The sequence below is a fragment of the Tympanuchus pallidicinctus genome, unplaced genomic scaffold, assembly GCF_026119805.1.
Source record: "Tympanuchus pallidicinctus isolate F22 unplaced genomic scaffold, pur_lepc_1.0 scaffold27, whole genome shotgun sequence".
In the NCBI taxonomy this organism is placed as follows: domain Eukaryota; kingdom Metazoa; phylum Chordata; class Aves; order Galliformes; family Phasianidae; genus Tympanuchus; species Tympanuchus pallidicinctus.
Window position 1 is genome coordinate 62,416 of NW_026294744.1, and position 18,169 is coordinate 80,584.

Sequence of the window (18,169 nt, forward strand, 5' to 3'; positions counted from 1 at the left end):
TTTATACACGTTAACAGAGCATTCTTCAAAACGCACTTCAACCGTTCACACAGGCGCTTAGCCAATCAGAGCCGTAAGATGTTCTTACTTCTTCCAAAGGTGTCCTTGGTTCTCATGCCACTATCTTGCTCCACAGCTTCTGCTCTGAACAGATTTTTCTTACATTCACACATTTCCCCCTTTTTTGTTTATTCGCAACCTTACCATAATATAAAATAATAATTATATTAATAATACAATCATTGTAACTCAATCAAGGCCTTGATTGATGATACTATAAGTGTGAGAAAGGAGACAAGGCAAACATAGTATCATGGCAAGAAATACTGTTGATCTACTAAGAAGAACAAACACTTGTTCAGTCTGCAGCTCATCTTTCTGCAACCTGGAAATAAATCCCGGAGGGCCCAATTCTGTGTTAATCTCTTACTGCCTTGAAAGAGGTCTTCAACTTCTATGTATTCTATTACATTGATTTTGAAACATCACTAAGAATTGTACAATAGATGCTTTTAGAGTGCTCATAATTATGCCTTTGGGCTAATAGAGAATTAATAGTTGGGCAACTTTTGCATGCCAGATAGAACTAGGGGCATTATTACTGACCCTCGAGAACCAACAATCTGCAGAAAAAGAGAGAGAAAAAACATGGTGGTAGTGAATGCGATAGGCAGTGCCAGCAGGGCATCCCCTGCTTCAAGGTGCACTTTTCCTCTCTCATTCTCTCACCCACCCCAGATTCTCTCTTTTATTCTTCTCTGGGTCTGAAGGGTATTTTCCATTTGTACGCTGCATCTGTATGGCCAGTGCATGATACAGAGGCCAAACGGAATGCCTGCTTGCAAAACAGAATAAACTATTGAGGTTAACTCTCTTAGCATGCGCCTTTGGCTCAGGTGTTGCATGATCATATTTTAAATTCCTGATTAGTGGGACAAAAGAGAGTTAATCATTCTGTATAATATAGGGTCATCCCTTTGCTTGGGATTCCTTTTCAGGTTTTGTCTTAGCGCTACTAATACATTAAAATAGCTATTTCCATAGATTCCAGCATTGGTAACATTAAATCCTGTTAATTCACATTCAATCTATTACTAAAATAAAAAATAATTTAAAAAAACCCACACAACAACCATTACTACTGTTGCTATTTGCAATACAACAAGTTACAAAGCAATACCAAACAACAAGAAGCACACAATCCCAATCATTGAGTTCATGGTCATTTCAAGCCTGGTTTCAGTCTTTCTCATCGTTTCACATCCTGACACTGTTCTTTTTGTGGGTTCCATGAGCTGCAGTGGGGGTATGCACAACCATTCCCCCTTTTTCCTTTTGTGCAAGCAAAATAGTAGTGGACATTTTGTTAAGTAAGCATTTTACAATACCAATAACTATACTAATAGTTATAATACCTATTCCCAGCAACAGCCCCTGGTATAAGGACAGCTAAAGCTACATGTGTGCTGCATTTAAGGTGGATGTCACGCATGTCCTGGAAAGTGAGAGAAAATATAGTGAGTTTAGCAATGTAACATGGACCCCCAAAAGCATTTCCTGGTATTTCCAAACATAAAACATGTTTTCTTCCATCCCTTAGATGTGTTACTGATCTGTTGAGTTCCAAGATTTAACTCCTGTAGGTCCCAGGGTATAGTGGTATTTAGACTCCTAAGAAGCTTGAAAGAACAATCATCTGGAGTATCCGATACATTGCAACTACCTGTGGAGTAAGCAGAAAAGTCAGAATCATTGAGAAACAATATCCCTATAAAACAAGTTTGGAAGGGATCAGTGGCAGAAGCAAGCTCTAAGCAGAAGTTGGTCCAGCCTGTTGATTTAGCCTAAGTGACCCACATATTTTGGGTTGATTTGGTGCAGTTCAGGTAGTGCTTCCCTGCCAAGGACAAACACTGCAAGCAGGAATCCAAATAGGGCCAGCATCTGTGGAAAGACAAAAATAACCTCTTCCTACAAATATAGTACTTGGGCCCTTCCAATCTTCTGCCAGCGGATCTTTGTAAGGTACTTTAGCAGACTCAGATAGCACTCCCATGCTAGAACCTGAATGATACAAGGCTATAGCAGATACCAATGAACCTCCTTGTACAGAAAGGAAATTAAGGGAGAAAAGAGTGCTCATGAGGCGATCTGATACATCACATATATCGCTCATTTGGTTTACTTGTGTTTTTAGTGTAGCATGTGTGCGTTCTATAATAGCCTGACCTGTAGGAGTATGTGGGATCCCGAACTTATGTTGAACTCCCCACTTTTGCAAAAAAGACTGTACTGAACAGCAACTTATAGGCTGGCCCATTATCTGTTTTAATTTGTTTCAGAACTCTCAAGATAGCAAAACATGCTATCCCATGTTTAATGACATATTTAGCAGATTAACGTGCTAATGGAAAAGCCCATAAAAACCCAGAGTAGGTGTCGATAGTGACATCTGCATATCACAGTCAGCCAAACTGCGATATGGGTGACATCTGTTTGCCACACTTCCAATGCTTGCAAACCTCAGGGATTAGTCCCGAGCCCAAAGCCACCGTTACGGTGTCTGCACTGTGGATATGTTTGTACTATCAACCTTGTATCATTCACGCCAATATTAAACTGTTTTATGTAAACCATGGGCATTTTGATGAAACATCTCATGAGAGCTACGAGCAGCACCAAACAGATTAACAGGGATCACTATAACCAATTTATCAGTAACAGCATTACCCTCCCCTAAACCATGTGTGTTTAGTGGTTGTGAATATGGATGACACAATATGTTTCCTTTCTTTGCTGTTATGTGTGTTTAAGATGTAAAAAACAGAGATAAGGCACACGTTATTGTTATCTCTAATGTGAGCATCCTCAGTTCTTTGACATACGCGAGCTGCGTAGAGGGAATCAGTTACAACTTTAAAGGTTCATTTGGCCACACAGTAAAGGCCCATGAAATTGCTTTTAGTTCCATAGTTTATAAACTGTCCCGTGGCTCCGTTGGCACAAACTGATGCTTCCAGCTATTGTTCCACCACACACAGACATCTCTGTGGCTCCAGCATCTAGCGTTAGTACATACGGTGTGACCATCCACTGGTTGTCTCGAATACCAAGGTATTCCAATCCAGTCAGTTTTTTCCAGGAACTGTGCTACTCGCTGATCTGGGCGTTCTGTATGCAAATGGCCACAATACCCTTTTAAAGCCAACTGTAAGGAGAGGGAGTTATGGTACACCCACTCTGCCCACCACGAGGTAAAGGATAAACTAATATCGTCAGGTTCTCGCCCTGCTATTTAGAGAACTCTGTCTCTGCCCATACAAATCAGTTCAGCTACTATATTGATACAAGTCATAAGGACGACTGAGGCTGAATGGGGGAAAACAACCATTCCAGCAAAAAAAAAACAAAACACACACACACACAAAAAAAAAAACCAAAAAACACAGGAGAAGCAGAGAATTGTTTATTAGGCCTGTTTTGAGGAGAAGTGTGCCTTTTTCTCTGTTGACAAATGACTGCGAAAGCATGCTTCTCCTGGACATACACGACAAGGGAAAAGTCATGAAATAAGGATTGATGATGGCTAGCTGCCGATTGAATTTGGACAATAATCTGAATTACAGCCTGCTTAGCCTCAGGCGTCAGTATGATCGCATCATTAGCACATTTTCCCCTTAACAACTGAAACAACGGCTCTAGTTGAGCATTAGAAATGCCAACCGATGGCCTTAGCCATTGTAAGTGACCTAAAAGAGTTTGTAAGTTGACGAGTGTGGAAATGTCAATTTTCAATTCTACAGTCTGAGGGTATATCATAGCATCTGACAATTTCCAAAAACCCAGATAAGGAAATGTGTGTTGCACTTTCTCCAGTGCCACCGGAAGGCCAAATTGAGAGAGATGGGAGATTAATTGCATTTCCCAGCTATTATCAAAAGCCTGTTCCTGTCAGCACAGTATGCCATCCATGTAATAATAAATGATCATATGAGGGTTTGCTTTACGAATAGGTTGCAAGGCTGTGGCTATGAATGGGTGACACACAGTCGGAGAATTCTTCATGCCTTGAGGCAGTACAACCCATTCATGCTGAGAAGTTTTATTGACAGATGGCACAGAGAAAGCAATACGCTTACAGTCTTTCTTGTGGTGTGCCTCCCAAATTCCCCCTTTTTTGTTTATTAAGAATGGATTTCAATGTTAGATGAGTATACTCAGTGATAGCTTGTCTAGGGGGAGAATGAGGAATGCCTGTAATATGTCTAACACCCTATTCTTGGAGGAAGGTTACAATGGCTTTAGAAATATAAGCAGGTCCATTATTGGCTCTAAGTAAGTTACACGCAGGCTGCAGAGACGCAGCAACAGGCGACGTAGGCGGCGCGGACGAAAGCTGCGTCACGGTGAGCAACGGGGGCGGGGCGGAGGGCGGGAGCGGCCCAGCGAGCGTCAGTGGCAAAGCCGAAGGCGAGAGCGGGATGAGCGTCGGGGGCGGAGCCAAGGGCAGCAGTGATGAGGGGGGTTGCGATTTCTCTTCCCCTCGGTGGGGTAGGAGCCGCGGATCGAATCCGGACCAGGGCTGCTTTCTGCACGGAGGGGTAGCGGCGGGGGTGGGAGGGAGGGGAGGTGGGAGGGCGGGTGGGTGATGGGGAATAGTCGGAAGAAATTTTTCCTTGTCGGATTGGTTTAAGCCCATTCATAATTTGGTGCCAAACAGATGAAAGTTTAGCAGCTGTTTTGTCTTTAGTAATAGAAGCTTCCTGGAGTTTTGTGCCAATTTTGTCCCAAAGCTCTCCATAAAAAGAGAATCCAGTTTTCGGAAATTCAAGGACATTTTTGCTTTACCATTTGAGAAAAGTAACTAATGCTACGGTAAATACAGGCTGATTCTGATTCTGCAAGATTTACCTGCTGCTTCCTCTCCAGTGAACGCCCCATAGTTTCCGACTGCTAACCCCCTGTCCCGCAGAACGGTGTGGATGCGCAAAACAATCTCTGCGTAGTTCAGTCGGGCAGGCGGCGCTGCCGGATGAGTCGATGGAGCAACGGGCGCTATTGGTAGGGCAGGACCCATAGAAGGCACTAGATGAGAGCCTCGGTCAGGCCCTGTATCCCTTTTTTTGCTACATACAGATTTCCAGATCACGTAATCTCTCTGTTAATATTTTAACCTCGCAATCCAGTTTTTCCAGCCCCTCGCCCCCGTCGTCGCTCACTGATTCTGCACGAGACTGCTCCTGGCAGTGTTCATCAGGGGTGATGTCAGGTATAGCCCCTTTTACCTGCTGCAATACTGCAGATGACTCAATAGCAGTGTCATTTGAAAGATCAGGGGCTGCTGCCTCTACTGATGCTTTTACCTGACCTGCCAAGGAACACACATGGTGTGTGATACCCTGAACAGGCACGTCAAACTCTGAAGACAAATTAGTTGTTGTACCAGCCAGTGCCTGTATAGCTGCAGCAGCTACCTGTCATTCAGCTTGCATAGCTTTCAAAGAGTTAATAATAGACCTACACAAGGGGTCAAGGGTCCGCAATAGTTTTTCTTCCTTTCCACCATTAATAACTGAGTCCCACATGCGGTCCCCAATATCACACCATTCATCGATGCTGAACATCAGTGCCACTTCCTACAAATGTCCCTTCTTCCAAGCCCAATGCATGAGGGTCTCAGTCATGCCTTTAGGAGATGACTGCTCCTCTCTCTTAAAGAGTTAACAGCAATTTCACTGCAGCTTCCCACTCCATCATGGGTACAGAGGGTGGGTTGCGACCCTGCTTCCAGCTAACCGCAACACTTATGTCGGTGCCTAATCCAGCTACCACAACACGGTGCCAACCTCTGTCGCAACCGTCCTGACATTGTCCATTTCCCTGAATTGTCCCACGAAGTGTCCCTGTTGGGTGCCAAATCTGGGGAAGTCTCTGGACTCTCAGGACGTGCTAGAGACATAACAGCACACCAATGTGGTTAAAAGCTATTAGTCTGCTTTGTTGTTAAGCACTGCTCTATTTATACACGTTAACAGAGCATTCTTCAAAACGCTCTTCAACCGTTCACACAGGCGCTTAGCCAATCAGAGCCGTAAGATGTTCTTTCTTCTTCTAAAGGTGTCCTTGGTTCTCATGCCGCTTATCTTGCTCCACAGCTTCTGCTCTGAACAGATTTTTCTTACATTCCCACACTGGTAGAGGCCAGACATACATTTTTCTTGATTGTAAGCCAGAATTCTTGCATATCCACATGATTCTAGGAAGTATATGTAAAACAAAATACTGTGATGCACACAATGAGCTTATCCCAGTTGTTACTCACAGCGCAATGCCTGAGCATCCAAGATTTCCATGTCTTTGCATTAGTACCTTTCTATTCAGCACCCACACAATTCCTGTGGCTTTGGGTATGTGATGCTGTTTTTTCCATGGGGAGAGAGAGGGGGTCCTCACTGGTGCTTTCCCACATTTACATTGTTTGAAACATTTTATTTATATCTAATACTTGCTTCCAAAAGCAAACTTCTCACTGTGCTTCTTCTATCTAAGTTCACCAGTTAACTGTCTAAGAAAAATCAGTTAATTCTCTGAAAAGTAACTTTAGAGAGGGTTTTATCAAAACCTGTTTTCCCCACCCACGTCACTACATCCCTTTTGGATGGACTTTTTTTTTTTTTTTTGGCTGCAGGTTTCAGTACAAAGCAGCACCAATATTGCAATATTGCCAAGTATTGTTGGCTATGATGTGTATCTCAAAACTTCTTTCACATTTTTCATGAAGTCTAATTACTAGAGTAATAAAACAATAAAAATGCTATGTGGAGCAAAGACTGAAAACACGTATTCTGAAAGCGCAAAATAAGGACAAATGAGTTCAAGATTTAAGGAAAAATAGTTGCTATGTCAGATTTAAAAAATCAATATTTTATTTGTATTTCCATTTGATGATACTTAAAATATTGAAGCCAAATACATGGCATGTTTGTTTGTTTGTTTTTTTGCTGTGGATATGATAGTTGTAGCTGATGAAGTTGTAGTTGGCTGAAGTTGTTAGCACAGTGTGATGGGGTTGCTATTACTAGGAATTTTTTCAGTTGTGTATATATATGCTTCACTTATTGATATAAAAACACTGTTTTACCAGTACCTTGATAGCTGGGTGTATTTTGCTGTATAGCTTACCAGTTGTCCTTTACTGATAAAATTTTCCAGCTTTGTATCTTCCATTCTGTTAAGGCTCTGGCAGCTATCACTGCTGGAAGCAATAACTGTTCTCATATGGGACTTGATCCAGTTGTGAAAACTTATGTTTTTTCCAAGAACATCAGACAGGATAACTTCAGAAGCTCTTTCTGCAAGGGAGGACAGTTTGTTCAGGTTGTTGAATATTGTTCATCCTTATCTGTCTGTAGCTTAACTGTATTCAAGACTGGTACAGGTAATGTGGTGGTAACTGTACTTAGCAATGATTCCACTGAGCAGCTGGGGCAAGGCCACACTTTCAAGTCTGTTTCCAAGCTCTTTGATGTTTTAATGGCATTTCTATATGTCAATGTGGTTTTAGTATAAACATCAGCATTCTTTAATCTGAAACTCAAAAACAGCAGCATGGGCGCATGTTTCTGTAACGTAGTAGGAGACTGTGAAATTTCGACAGCTAGCTGGAGATCTTCTTACATCTAGGTCCTGAAATGCTTTGTTTAAAGAGAAACTGGAACTCCTGTGATTTATAGCAAAACTTTTGTCTAGGAATGTGTGTAGTGTGTAGCGTTCATCATAGCATACATTTCAGAAGTCCTTGCTTCCTTTTGGGGACCAGATGTTTCTGTTGGTTGTTTTGTTTTGTTGTTTGTAGAGACACCTGTATGGTGCAACTGGAAGTGACTGTACATTGCTTTCACTGATGCTTCCTCTCTGAGTCCAGTAGTATAAACAATTGTACTACTAAGCTATGTCAGTGAGCACTGTTTACTGTTCCTGTTTATTCTTAAAGACTGTACTAAAGATTACAAAGTGTCAAGACTTATCCAGAACTTTTATGAATATAAAACTGAAGCTCTGCTTCAAATGAACCAATTCTCCCGATGTATAGATGGCCTAATGGTTGTCATAAGACTGAATCATTTTACCTGGGAAGTGCAATATGCTGTCCAAGCTGCGGGCATCACTTGCTGTTTAGATTAACATTCTGTAGCAATTTCTGAGGTGAAATTCTGTACTACTAATTTTGTTTCTTTGATATTTTTAATAATTTATTATTTAGTCTTATAATCCATTTAAGTGAAAACAAATATAGAATAAATATCCTTTTTCTCCCAGTTAGTGAGTAATTTGATAATTAATATGCTCAGTACATCTTCAGTATGCCTACTATTGGTGAAAAACAGTGAGATACTGAATGTTAAAACTCGTCAAACTATACCCATATGACAGAGGTCTTATATTTTCCTGAGGTTCAGTAGCAACTTGGATGTATTTTCCCTTTTTTTTTTTTTTTCCCCTGCCCAAAACATTAGAGGAGGCAACTTCTTCCCAGCATGCCAATAGCACACAGGCTTTTTAGAATAGTGGAAGATGCTACATTATCTTGACTCATGCTTTTTATGTAACGACCTTTTATTCTTTATGTTATTTCCTTTGGCAAGCTCCAAATCTGCTTTCCTTCACTCTAGTGCTCTGTGAAATCTCTTCCTGAGTTCAGGGGTTTTGACCCTGCTACTTCACCTTTCTCAATGTACAGTGCAAGTAGCCTGATGGTTTGCGAAGATCATGAACTAGGCCTCAGCCTGGTATCCATTTTCTGGTGTGTTTTTGTTGTTGGTGGTGGTGTGTTGATGTGTCTTTTTTTTTTTTTTTTTTTTAAACATTTATTTATTTATTTATTGCAGGTGCACATATGCAGTAGGCTTCATACAAGAAGCATTGAGCTGTGGAAATGGATTAAAACAAGATGTTTAGTTATAGGGGTGCCCTTCTGGGGAACAGCCCACTGAAAACTGAGTTTTGTGGTGGGGTAGCTTTTGTGCTAGCACAGCCCTGGCCATTGTACTGAGTTTTTTCTTGAGTGCCTCACCAAACCAAAGGATATGCAGCCTCCAGGTAGAAGTGGAGATTTTCCTACATGGATCAGGATTTTGGATGGAGGAGGCTAGAGTGAGCCAGCCTCTGCCATCCTGGCTCCTTTGAAGTATGCTTGAGCTGTGTGGCAGCCCAGCTGGGGCCAGACATCCATTCACCACCCATCAGGAAGCTTGTCTGCCCCATAGGAAAGGCACAGCAAGATTCCTGCAGACCTTGTGGGCTGCAGAGGGCCAGTAGGCCAGGCAGACAACCCAACTAGTAGTGTGTGTTAGTGCAGCTCCAGTTGTCAGACCTGTAATTGCAGGGCAGGGCTTTCTCAGGCGTGAGGCTGTTTACAACAACATGGGTGTATGCACCTCGTGCTGCCACGTCTATGCACCTTGTGCTTCTACCTCTCTGCCCTGGCACAGGCTGGGGAGCTGGCTGGAAGCACTTTCAGATTCTCCGCAGAGGGAAGGCAAGGTGAGGGCACAAGAGGCGGAGTCTATCCCCAGGTTGTCAGGAGGAGGATCTCAGCACTCATCTAAGTCTTGGTTTTCTTAGGATTAGTGCTCTATTTAATTCCCTGGAGTTGTTGCACCTTGTTTCCTGGCTGACTGTAGAGCCTGTCTGTGCTAGACAGCACTTGTTATTTCTTCTTTTTTTGTTTGGGGGAGGAGGTGGGGAGGGGGAGTGAGTACTTTCTGTTTAAAAACTTAAGAGTTTGTCATCTCCATCCAGGTAATTAACACAGGCTGGAAAGAAGACTGATACGTTGTTTTTTGTAATCTGGGAAAACTGCATAAACATACCATCACAGAATTGCCTTGTCTGCTAGTGCTTTCACTGCTATCTAGTTTTGAGTAGCTGGCCAACTTATTCATCCTTCCACCCTAAAATTTAGTGTTGCCTGTTGCAGTAACAGCAGGTATTACATCTTTTTTTTTCCATGCTGCTCTGCAGCTCACTACACCCTCTCATTTCCAGCTTGTAGCTGTTTTGCTAGCATCTGTTAGCATCACTGTGCACTGTTGTGTGCATACAATCTCTGAAGTCTTAGAGTTTTAGGTCCTCTTGGCAAAAAAAAAGTATGCTATGCTTCTGTGCTGGAGTGTCTTCCTGATGCTTTTGGAAAGGTAAAAGATATAATAAGCGTTGGCAGCAGTAAGATACAACAGAAGCCCTCTGGGAAAGTTTTGAATGGACCTATCAATTTATAGTTTCAAAAAACAGTATGTTTTAAATATTTACAGCTATTCTCAATTTCAGAAATCCAAATGCTGAGGGATCTATTTTTATCTGATTTTGGAAAAAATAAGTTTTCAAAAAAGAAAACCCACAAAAACAAACATGGAAAAAAGGAACAAAGTTAACTGATTAACTCTTTTTTTTTTTTTTTTTTTTTGTAAATTTTTCTAAGCCTTAAAATGATGAAAATCCCCACGAAGCTGCATCAGCGAGGGTGAAGTTGGACATTAGGAGAAGGTTCTCAACTGGGAGGGTGGTTGGCCACTGGAGCAGGCTCCACAGGGCAGTTTTGGTGGCTGATGGAGTTCAAGAAGCATTTGTACAATGCTCTCAGAAGTATGATTTAATTTCAGAGTGGTTTTGTGTAGAGTCAGGAGCTGTACTTAGTGATCTTTGAGGGCCCACTTCAGAATACTCTGTAACTGTATGATTGAGATATATACATGTGTATAAATATATATGTATATATATAAAGCTTCAGGTCTGGAATCATTGATTTCAGAGCAGGTATGCTGTTTCACTTGACATAAGAAAAAATATTAGTGAAACCAACTTAAAGGTCAGGTCTATCCTGGCCATGGAGTTGGATGGGGCAATTAGTCCAGATATAATCATGCTCGTAGTGCTTTTACCTTCTGTGTGGAATAAGCACAATTAAATTGTCACTGATCTCAAAGACTGCGCTTTCCATGCAGAGACTTATCTTGCTCTGTGAGTTTCCCTAGTTGAAATTGTTGTCCCCCTCCATTGCACAAAGCAGTTGAATTTCTGGAAAAAAAACCAAACAACAATAGTCTTAAAATTGGGAAAAGGGAAGGTGGAGAGCCAGAGAGAGAAAAAGTAATTTAATGAACTCTGCACACTCTCCGGACTCAGGCCTTAGAGCTATTCTACTGCTAAACTGTTAGTAGGTTTTTATGTGAAGAAGTGTGGAATGGTTTGTTTGATCAAAAAGATACAGAAATATGCATCTAGAAATCTTAAAAGGATGAAGGAGGAGAACACTGAAGCTTTGTTCAGGGAGAAATCTTCACTGTGGTTACATGTTGCAGCAGATTCTTGAAAGATAATTTACAAACTAGTGTGACTGTAGGTGTACCTAGCGCACATGAAGCAATGTCAACGGTTTACCAACTGGTTTGGCCTGATTCTGTGACTATCCATTTCTGATAAGCAGGGAATTGAAAATAGGGAAGAAAGCATGGAACACAAGGAAGTGCATCCCTGAAGCCAAAGAAAGGAGGGGGAGCCACTCAAGTTTGTCTGTTTCTTACATCTTTTTAAATTTGAGATTTTTGATCATGGGATAAGCAGAATCCAGAAAAAGTAAAGCAATGAATCAGATTCTACCATCATTGTAATAGACATTTCTTAGATGCGATGTCTGAACTTCAAATGCTGTAATGGATAGGAAATTCTACTATGTCCTTAGAGAAACTGTCCAACAATCCTGTGATTTTTTTTTAAACTAAAACTGATAATATGAATTTTCATTTTGTTTCTCTTTGTTATCTGTAGTTACGTCTGTGTGCATCAGGAGTACTCCTCTCCACCTGTATAGCTTACACAGCCTTCAACTATCTTATGTCATGTGCTTGTTATGTATTAATCACATTCTTATATTCCTACTTCTTAATGAATTCCTGTGATGAGGTGCAGTAAATTCTTCTATTTCACATACATACAAAGAGATCTGTGAAGAGATCCATCAGTTCCACAGTACAGGTGCTGCATTGCTGAAATCAGAGATTTTAAATCTCAGCAAGTCACTAAAAGAGATGGTGAATAGTAATCCATTCTGCGACAAAAAAATTAATGGAGACTTTTATTATATTCTTGTCCTGATTTCTGAGTTTCCCTTCTGGGTTTGAGAGGAGTCACCATAGCCAGTACTTTTCATAAATTGCACTTTGCCCATGTACAGAATGATCAGTATCTTTACTCCTGGCTGAAGTCACTTTCTGCATTTGCATTTAAAACTTAAAAGGCACTAGTAGTTTTATTTTGGAGTTATAATCCTATACTGCAAGCTCACCTGAAGTGTTTGCCTGTAGTTTTTGCCTCAGTCAGTTTTTCTCAACACGTAAGTATGTATTTTGTTTTCTTTTCCCTCATCAGTGTTAGTATGTTTTTTAAGTCTCTCAAGCCAATTAGTTCTACTAATTCATTCTACAGTACTAACATAAGAATGATTTTTTCTTTTTTGTCTGAATGCATCATGGATAGTCTCTGAAGAAATCAGCAAGGGAAGTATCACTCCCTTGGAAGCTTGCAGCACTGCTGGGGAAGCCTGGAATTCTGCAGTAGCTGAAAGACAGCGTCATGCCTTTCATGCATCAGTTGAAATGAGCATCAGCCCACTGGATTCTGCAGAGGGAGCAGAGCTCAGCACACCTGCGGACTGTCTTTCTGCTCCAGGAGAAGCAGCAGAAATGCCAGGCAGACCCTCAAATCCTGTACAAAAAGTGCCAGCAGTACTGGAACAAGAGCATGGTGATGCAGATCCTCATAAGAGACTCTCAGAATGGGATGGAGAAATGATTTTAGAGGGTGAACTGGATTGTTCATTAAAACTTAAGCAAGGGGAACTGGCTGACCTGGAAAGCAACCAGGGCTTTTCCTATCTCAGCCCAATCCAGGATGGACCAGCTAATGGCAGTGCCATCCCACAGTCTGTGGACCTCAGCACTGAATGTTCTCATTCCCATACAGAACTGGGTTTTCATGTCTCAGATCCTCAGGCCCAGTATCAAAAATCTCCTTTGGCTGATAACATTTCCTCTCAGAGAGAGGCACCTAAGTGCTTCTTGGTTTTTAAAACGATTTCGGAGGGGCACTATAAGGCTGAGCCATCTCTGGATAAGGTAGAATCTTTGCAGGAGATTGATGCTAGTGCAGAGCAGAAGCAAAACAGCAAAAAGGTGGCACTGGCAATTGATGAACGGCCTACCTTGGAGACAGCAGCAGAGGACATGGCTAAAAGTTGCACTTCTGAAGATGGTAAGGAAAGCAGAAGAGTGCTCCAGAGTTGGGAAGAAAATACAGAGTCTTGCTATCAATTGACTTCCACCTTAACAAATGACAGCCAAATAAGCTCACTACAAACAGGAGGAAACATCTCAGCTTGTGAAATAAGTAGTAGCAAGGTGTTCAAAGACCAGCAATCAGTAATGATTCCTAAGGAAAACCCATCCACTTCTGAATGCATTCATATTGAAGATGATTGCAGAAAAACAGACAGCAGACCTACCTCTTCAGTATCATGTGTTTTCTACAAAAAGGATACTGCTAAAAAACCTAAACGAATGAATACTTCACAACATAAGGAAACAGCACAGAAGGAAGCAGTGGCTGAACTTCAGCAGGAACAAGAGAAGAAAGAGTGCAAAGACCAGAACATGCAAGAAGAAGGAAAATTTTTGAAGCCCAAAAAGCAAGAAAAAAAGGAACAAAATGAACAGGAACAGCAACAACAGAGGGAAGAGCTCAGATTGAAGACGATGGCATCAACTCTCCTTTCAGAGACACTTTATATGCCCAGGCATAAAGTGGACTTCTGTAGTTTGGAAAATGTCTTCTTGGCTGAGCAAACTGGAACAGCACTTCCTGGGGAATGTGATTTCATGAGAGAGCATCTTGGTGAGAGTGTGCTGCTCAAAGCTCAAGTCACAGCAGTGAGTTCTAGATGTCAGACACCTTTTGCCAGCCCTTTCCCATCAGAGAGCCTGAACCTAATGGGTGAAGTTCCAGTGGTGCCTCTGCACGTGTACCATATCTCTGACCTGGAAGAGCTGGAAGACACTGTCCGCTTTTCCATGACCAGTCAAAATAGTGTAGAAGTTGACAGGGATGACAACATAAAGCTGGGTGGGAAGGGTGAGCACAGTGGTGAACCTGGAAAGGCTGCCCAGATATTTGACAAAGGAGAAGCTCCACACTGTGGAGGAGTGGCAGCACCTTCTAGCATAGAGGGCCGTGAGGCTTCTGTTCAAGTATATTCCTCCACTGGTACTGAGAAGATGGACCCAAAAGATCCTGTGGATTCTCATCCCATTGCAGAAAACTTACGAAAAGCTGAGTTTTGTGACTTTGTTTCAAATTTACCCTTAAAGCTCACTTTTGTGGCTTCGATGTCTGGCCCACAGCAAGAGGACGTTGGTGGAGGAGCCCTGGTGAACCCTAAGGACTGTCCTAGTTCCAGCTTGAATAAATTGTCATACTCTATAGAGAAGCATGCTAACCAAGCTGTTTCTGTGTGCATGCAGGATTTGGCATCAGTGGAAACTATTGTTTTAACTGCTGATCCAGAGGAGGGCAGTGGTTCCTATGAACTGCTTGCTCCTGAGGAAGACTTTCGTGAAGACCTTAGTGTCTCATCTTCTTTCTCTGTAGTATATACAAGCTCTCTTCCTGCAAAGAAGAGCCTTCCTGGGGACAGAGAAACACTGTTTTTTGTTACAGAGCCTCTGGAATCAACTCAAACATGGGTCAGGAATTCCACTACCTTGAACCAACCAGGAACAATTCTTCAGTACCAAGATCCACCAGAAGAAAGTGCCATTATGCAAGAAAATGAAACTGGAACAAATGTGTTTCACAAAGCACAACAGATACCTTTATTTGATCAGTCTGACTGGAATCCTGGATCTAGAATCTCAAGCATCCTGAGCACCCTAACTTGGCCCCCTGAAGGAGATACGGTCCTTGCTGTAAACCAGGGAGGACGACCTCTGTCTCCTAAGCCTAACACAAGCCTAACTCTGGTGTCTGAGCCTGATGCCAAACACCTTCCTTCCCATGTCCCAAGCCCTGTTCAAGCTCAGGCCCCTGCACCTAATGACAGTCACTGTGTCCAGGCTCTAGCTCTTGAGAGTCATGAGACACTGACTCCTGTACCCAACTCCAAGCCACATCTGAACTGTAATATGGACGATCATGACTTACTAGCCCTTACTATAAGCCATCCTTTATGGACTGCTGCTATTGTATCTGATGCTAGCACTGCCAACTTTTCTCCTGATAAAAGTCTTACAGACGAAGTTGTCTTTGTTCCAGCAACTAAAGAGCACAATTTCTGTGACTTGGGTATCCGAGATACAGAGACTTCTAATGACTCAGGGGTCAGTTTGTTGGCCAAAGGCTTTTCTGCTGTTGGAAATGAGGCATTGGCCAGCTGTTCTGACACCAGCACTGAAACAGTGATTCAGCATGAGAGTATACAGTGTGAAAAATCCTCACCTGACCACCTTTCTTGGTCCTCATTGGAAGATTTGGGAACATTCACAGACTCAGAGAGCAGAGACTCTGTACATTCCCTTCCAATGCTAGCATTCACCAATCCAATTCACTTTCTCCAGCTAAGCCCTCCATCACCACCAACTGCTCAAACAATCTGCCAAGAAGCTGAGGTATCAGGAGAGCTGCAGTGGGTGCAGCGGACAGACCTCTTTGATGTGGACACAAAGAACATCCACGCTTCAACAATTACAGAGAAAGCAAAAAGTGAGGGAAGAGTAAAACAAAGGCTAGAAGGACAAGAAAAATACCGTTTGGTATCTCAATCAAAAGAAGTACCAAAACATTTACCTTTGGAAAAATCATCAAGCTGGCCAGACAAAAAAACAATTGGGGTAGTTGCAAAAGAGCCAAAAACCAGTCAAGAAAGTCTGAGTAAGTGCAGAGTGAAAAGCAAGGACTGGCACCGTCAGGGCCTAAAAAGGATATCTGTACCACCAGACATCTTTCAGGGTGAGTCCATCCTCCATCTCTAGCTACTCTTCTTCACTCTGCAAAACTTAATGCAGTTATCAAAAGTCTGTAGTTAAATAGGCAATGTGATAGAAAGTCATGAGAGTTGAAAGTGTGGCAGTGTTTTTGTGCATTTCTGGCAGTACTTGGAACTGCAGCCCCTTGTGCATTTCCGGGCTGCTATCACACTGCTCTCTCCTAAACTCCTGTCTGCTACCCCATGATAGGTGCTTCCTGCTGCACATGGGGAATTAGTTCCCCTGCTTGCACTAACACATGCAGCAGAGACCTTATTTCACTTCCTATTCCTTCTCTGTCTTTATTGATCTGCTGCCCTTACACAGTAACATGAGCAATTTTAGCCTACTTGCTAGAGCTGGGTTTTTTGTGGGGCTATTTGCAGCTGTTAATCACCTCTGCAGCCATCATATAGCCATTGTGTTTTGTTGCACTTAAATAACAGCCCCAGGGTCAGTGACTCCACCACCTCCCTGGGCAGCCCATTCCAGTGCCTGATCACTTTTTCAGAAAAATTGTATTTCCTAATGTCCAGCCTAAATCTCCCTTGGTGCAGCTTGAAGCCATTCCCTCTAGTTCTATCACAAGTTACAGGAGAGAAGAGGCCGACCCCCTGCTCTTCCCCAGACTGAACAATCCCAGCTCCTTCAGCTGCTCCTCATAAGGCCTGTGCTTCAGACCCCTCACCAGCTTTGTTGCCCATCTCTGAACCTGCTCCAGGGCCTCAATGTCTTTCTTGCAGTGAGGGGCCCAAAACTGGACACAGTACTCGAGGTGTGGCCTCACCAGAGCTGAGTACAGGGGGACAATCACTTCCCTGTCCCTGCTGTCAACGCTGTTCCTGATGCAAGCCAAGATGCCATTGGCCTTCTTGACCACCTGGGCACACTGCTGGCTCATATTCAGCCAAGCATCAATCAATACCCCCAGGTCCATTCCCTCTACACAGTCTTCCAGCCACTCTGCCCCAAGCCTGTAGCGTTGCCTGGGGTTGTTGCAGCCAAAGTGCAATAGGGAATGGATCTAAATCCAGCTGGCGACCTGTCACGAATGGTGTTCCCCAGGGGTCGGTGCTGGGGCCTATCCTCTTCAATATCTTTGTTGATGACCTGGATGAGGGCATTGAGTGCACCCTCAGTAAGTTTGCAGATGACACCAAGTTGCTCTGAAAGTTCCTCCTATTTATTTGAAATGCCTCCTATATATTATATGTATATTATATGAAAATGCCTCCTATTTATTTCCATGTAAACTACAACAAAGAGAGCAATAATGCTATTTGATAGAGCTAATTCTTAGCTGCAAAACACTGTTTTTCAGTATAGCCACCACCAATAGCTATGCATTTTTGCCAGCAATGAACAAGAGCCTGCATGATGCACTTGTAAAGTCTTTACTAGTGGAGGTCACCCTGTTGCGCCTGCTTTAACACACCACCCACTGCCTCACTTTGCTAACATCCATTGTTTGATCTCCATAAACATGAGCAAATGTCAATGAATATCAGAAGGTGCAATTTTTTCTGTATGAAAGAATTCAGTTCCATACCTTGGTATCTGACCTGGAGCATATGAAGCCATTTTGTCAGACTGCCCTCTGCTGCCATCTATTACAAGGCAACAAAATGTAACAGAATATTGGTGGAAAGGTTGAATCTGGATTGAATCTCTATATCTCTCACACCATCATGATCTGCCTTGGATGTTGTGGGCCAGCATAATAAAATAGAAGGCAGTAGTTTTGGAGTAGCCCTCATACAATATTTTAAACATGCTGGCTTTTTTTCTTAGAAATTAATAAGTTTATTTTCCAACCTCCACAATGTGCTGGAGTTCTGTTATGGAGGGAAAGGAGGGAATGGCTGAGGGGTGCAAAGAGTTTGGTGGCACACTCAAATCAAAATTTCTTCATGTATTCGACCTGTACATTTTTTGTTCAATATTTTAAAACATTCAAAGCAGCAGTTCTTTTCCCTGACTTATATTTACAGCTCAGTCTCTAGTCTCACTTCCTTTTTCTGCTTCTGATGAATGTATTTGTAATTTCTCCACTCATTTAATTAAACCTCTTACAGAAAGAAAGGGAAGCCCACATT

General features: G+C 42.4%; 1 protein-coding gene across 3 annotated transcripts in view; it reads left to right on the forward strand.

The window, feature by feature from the left end:
• LOC128084460 (uncharacterized) overlaps positions 1–18,169 on the forward strand; it is a 41,064-nt gene that overhangs the window by 11,640 nt on the left and 11,255 nt on the right. For all 3 annotated transcript variants that reach the window (XM_052690527.1, XM_052690526.1, XM_052690525.1), the window contains exon 2: positions 12,544–16,056. In XM_052690527.1, the coding sequence (XP_052546487.1) occupies positions 12,654–16,056 (3,403 nt within the window). In that variant the 5' untranslated portion in view covers positions 12,544–12,653. The remainder of the gene's footprint in view (positions 1–12,543; positions 16,057–18,169) is intronic.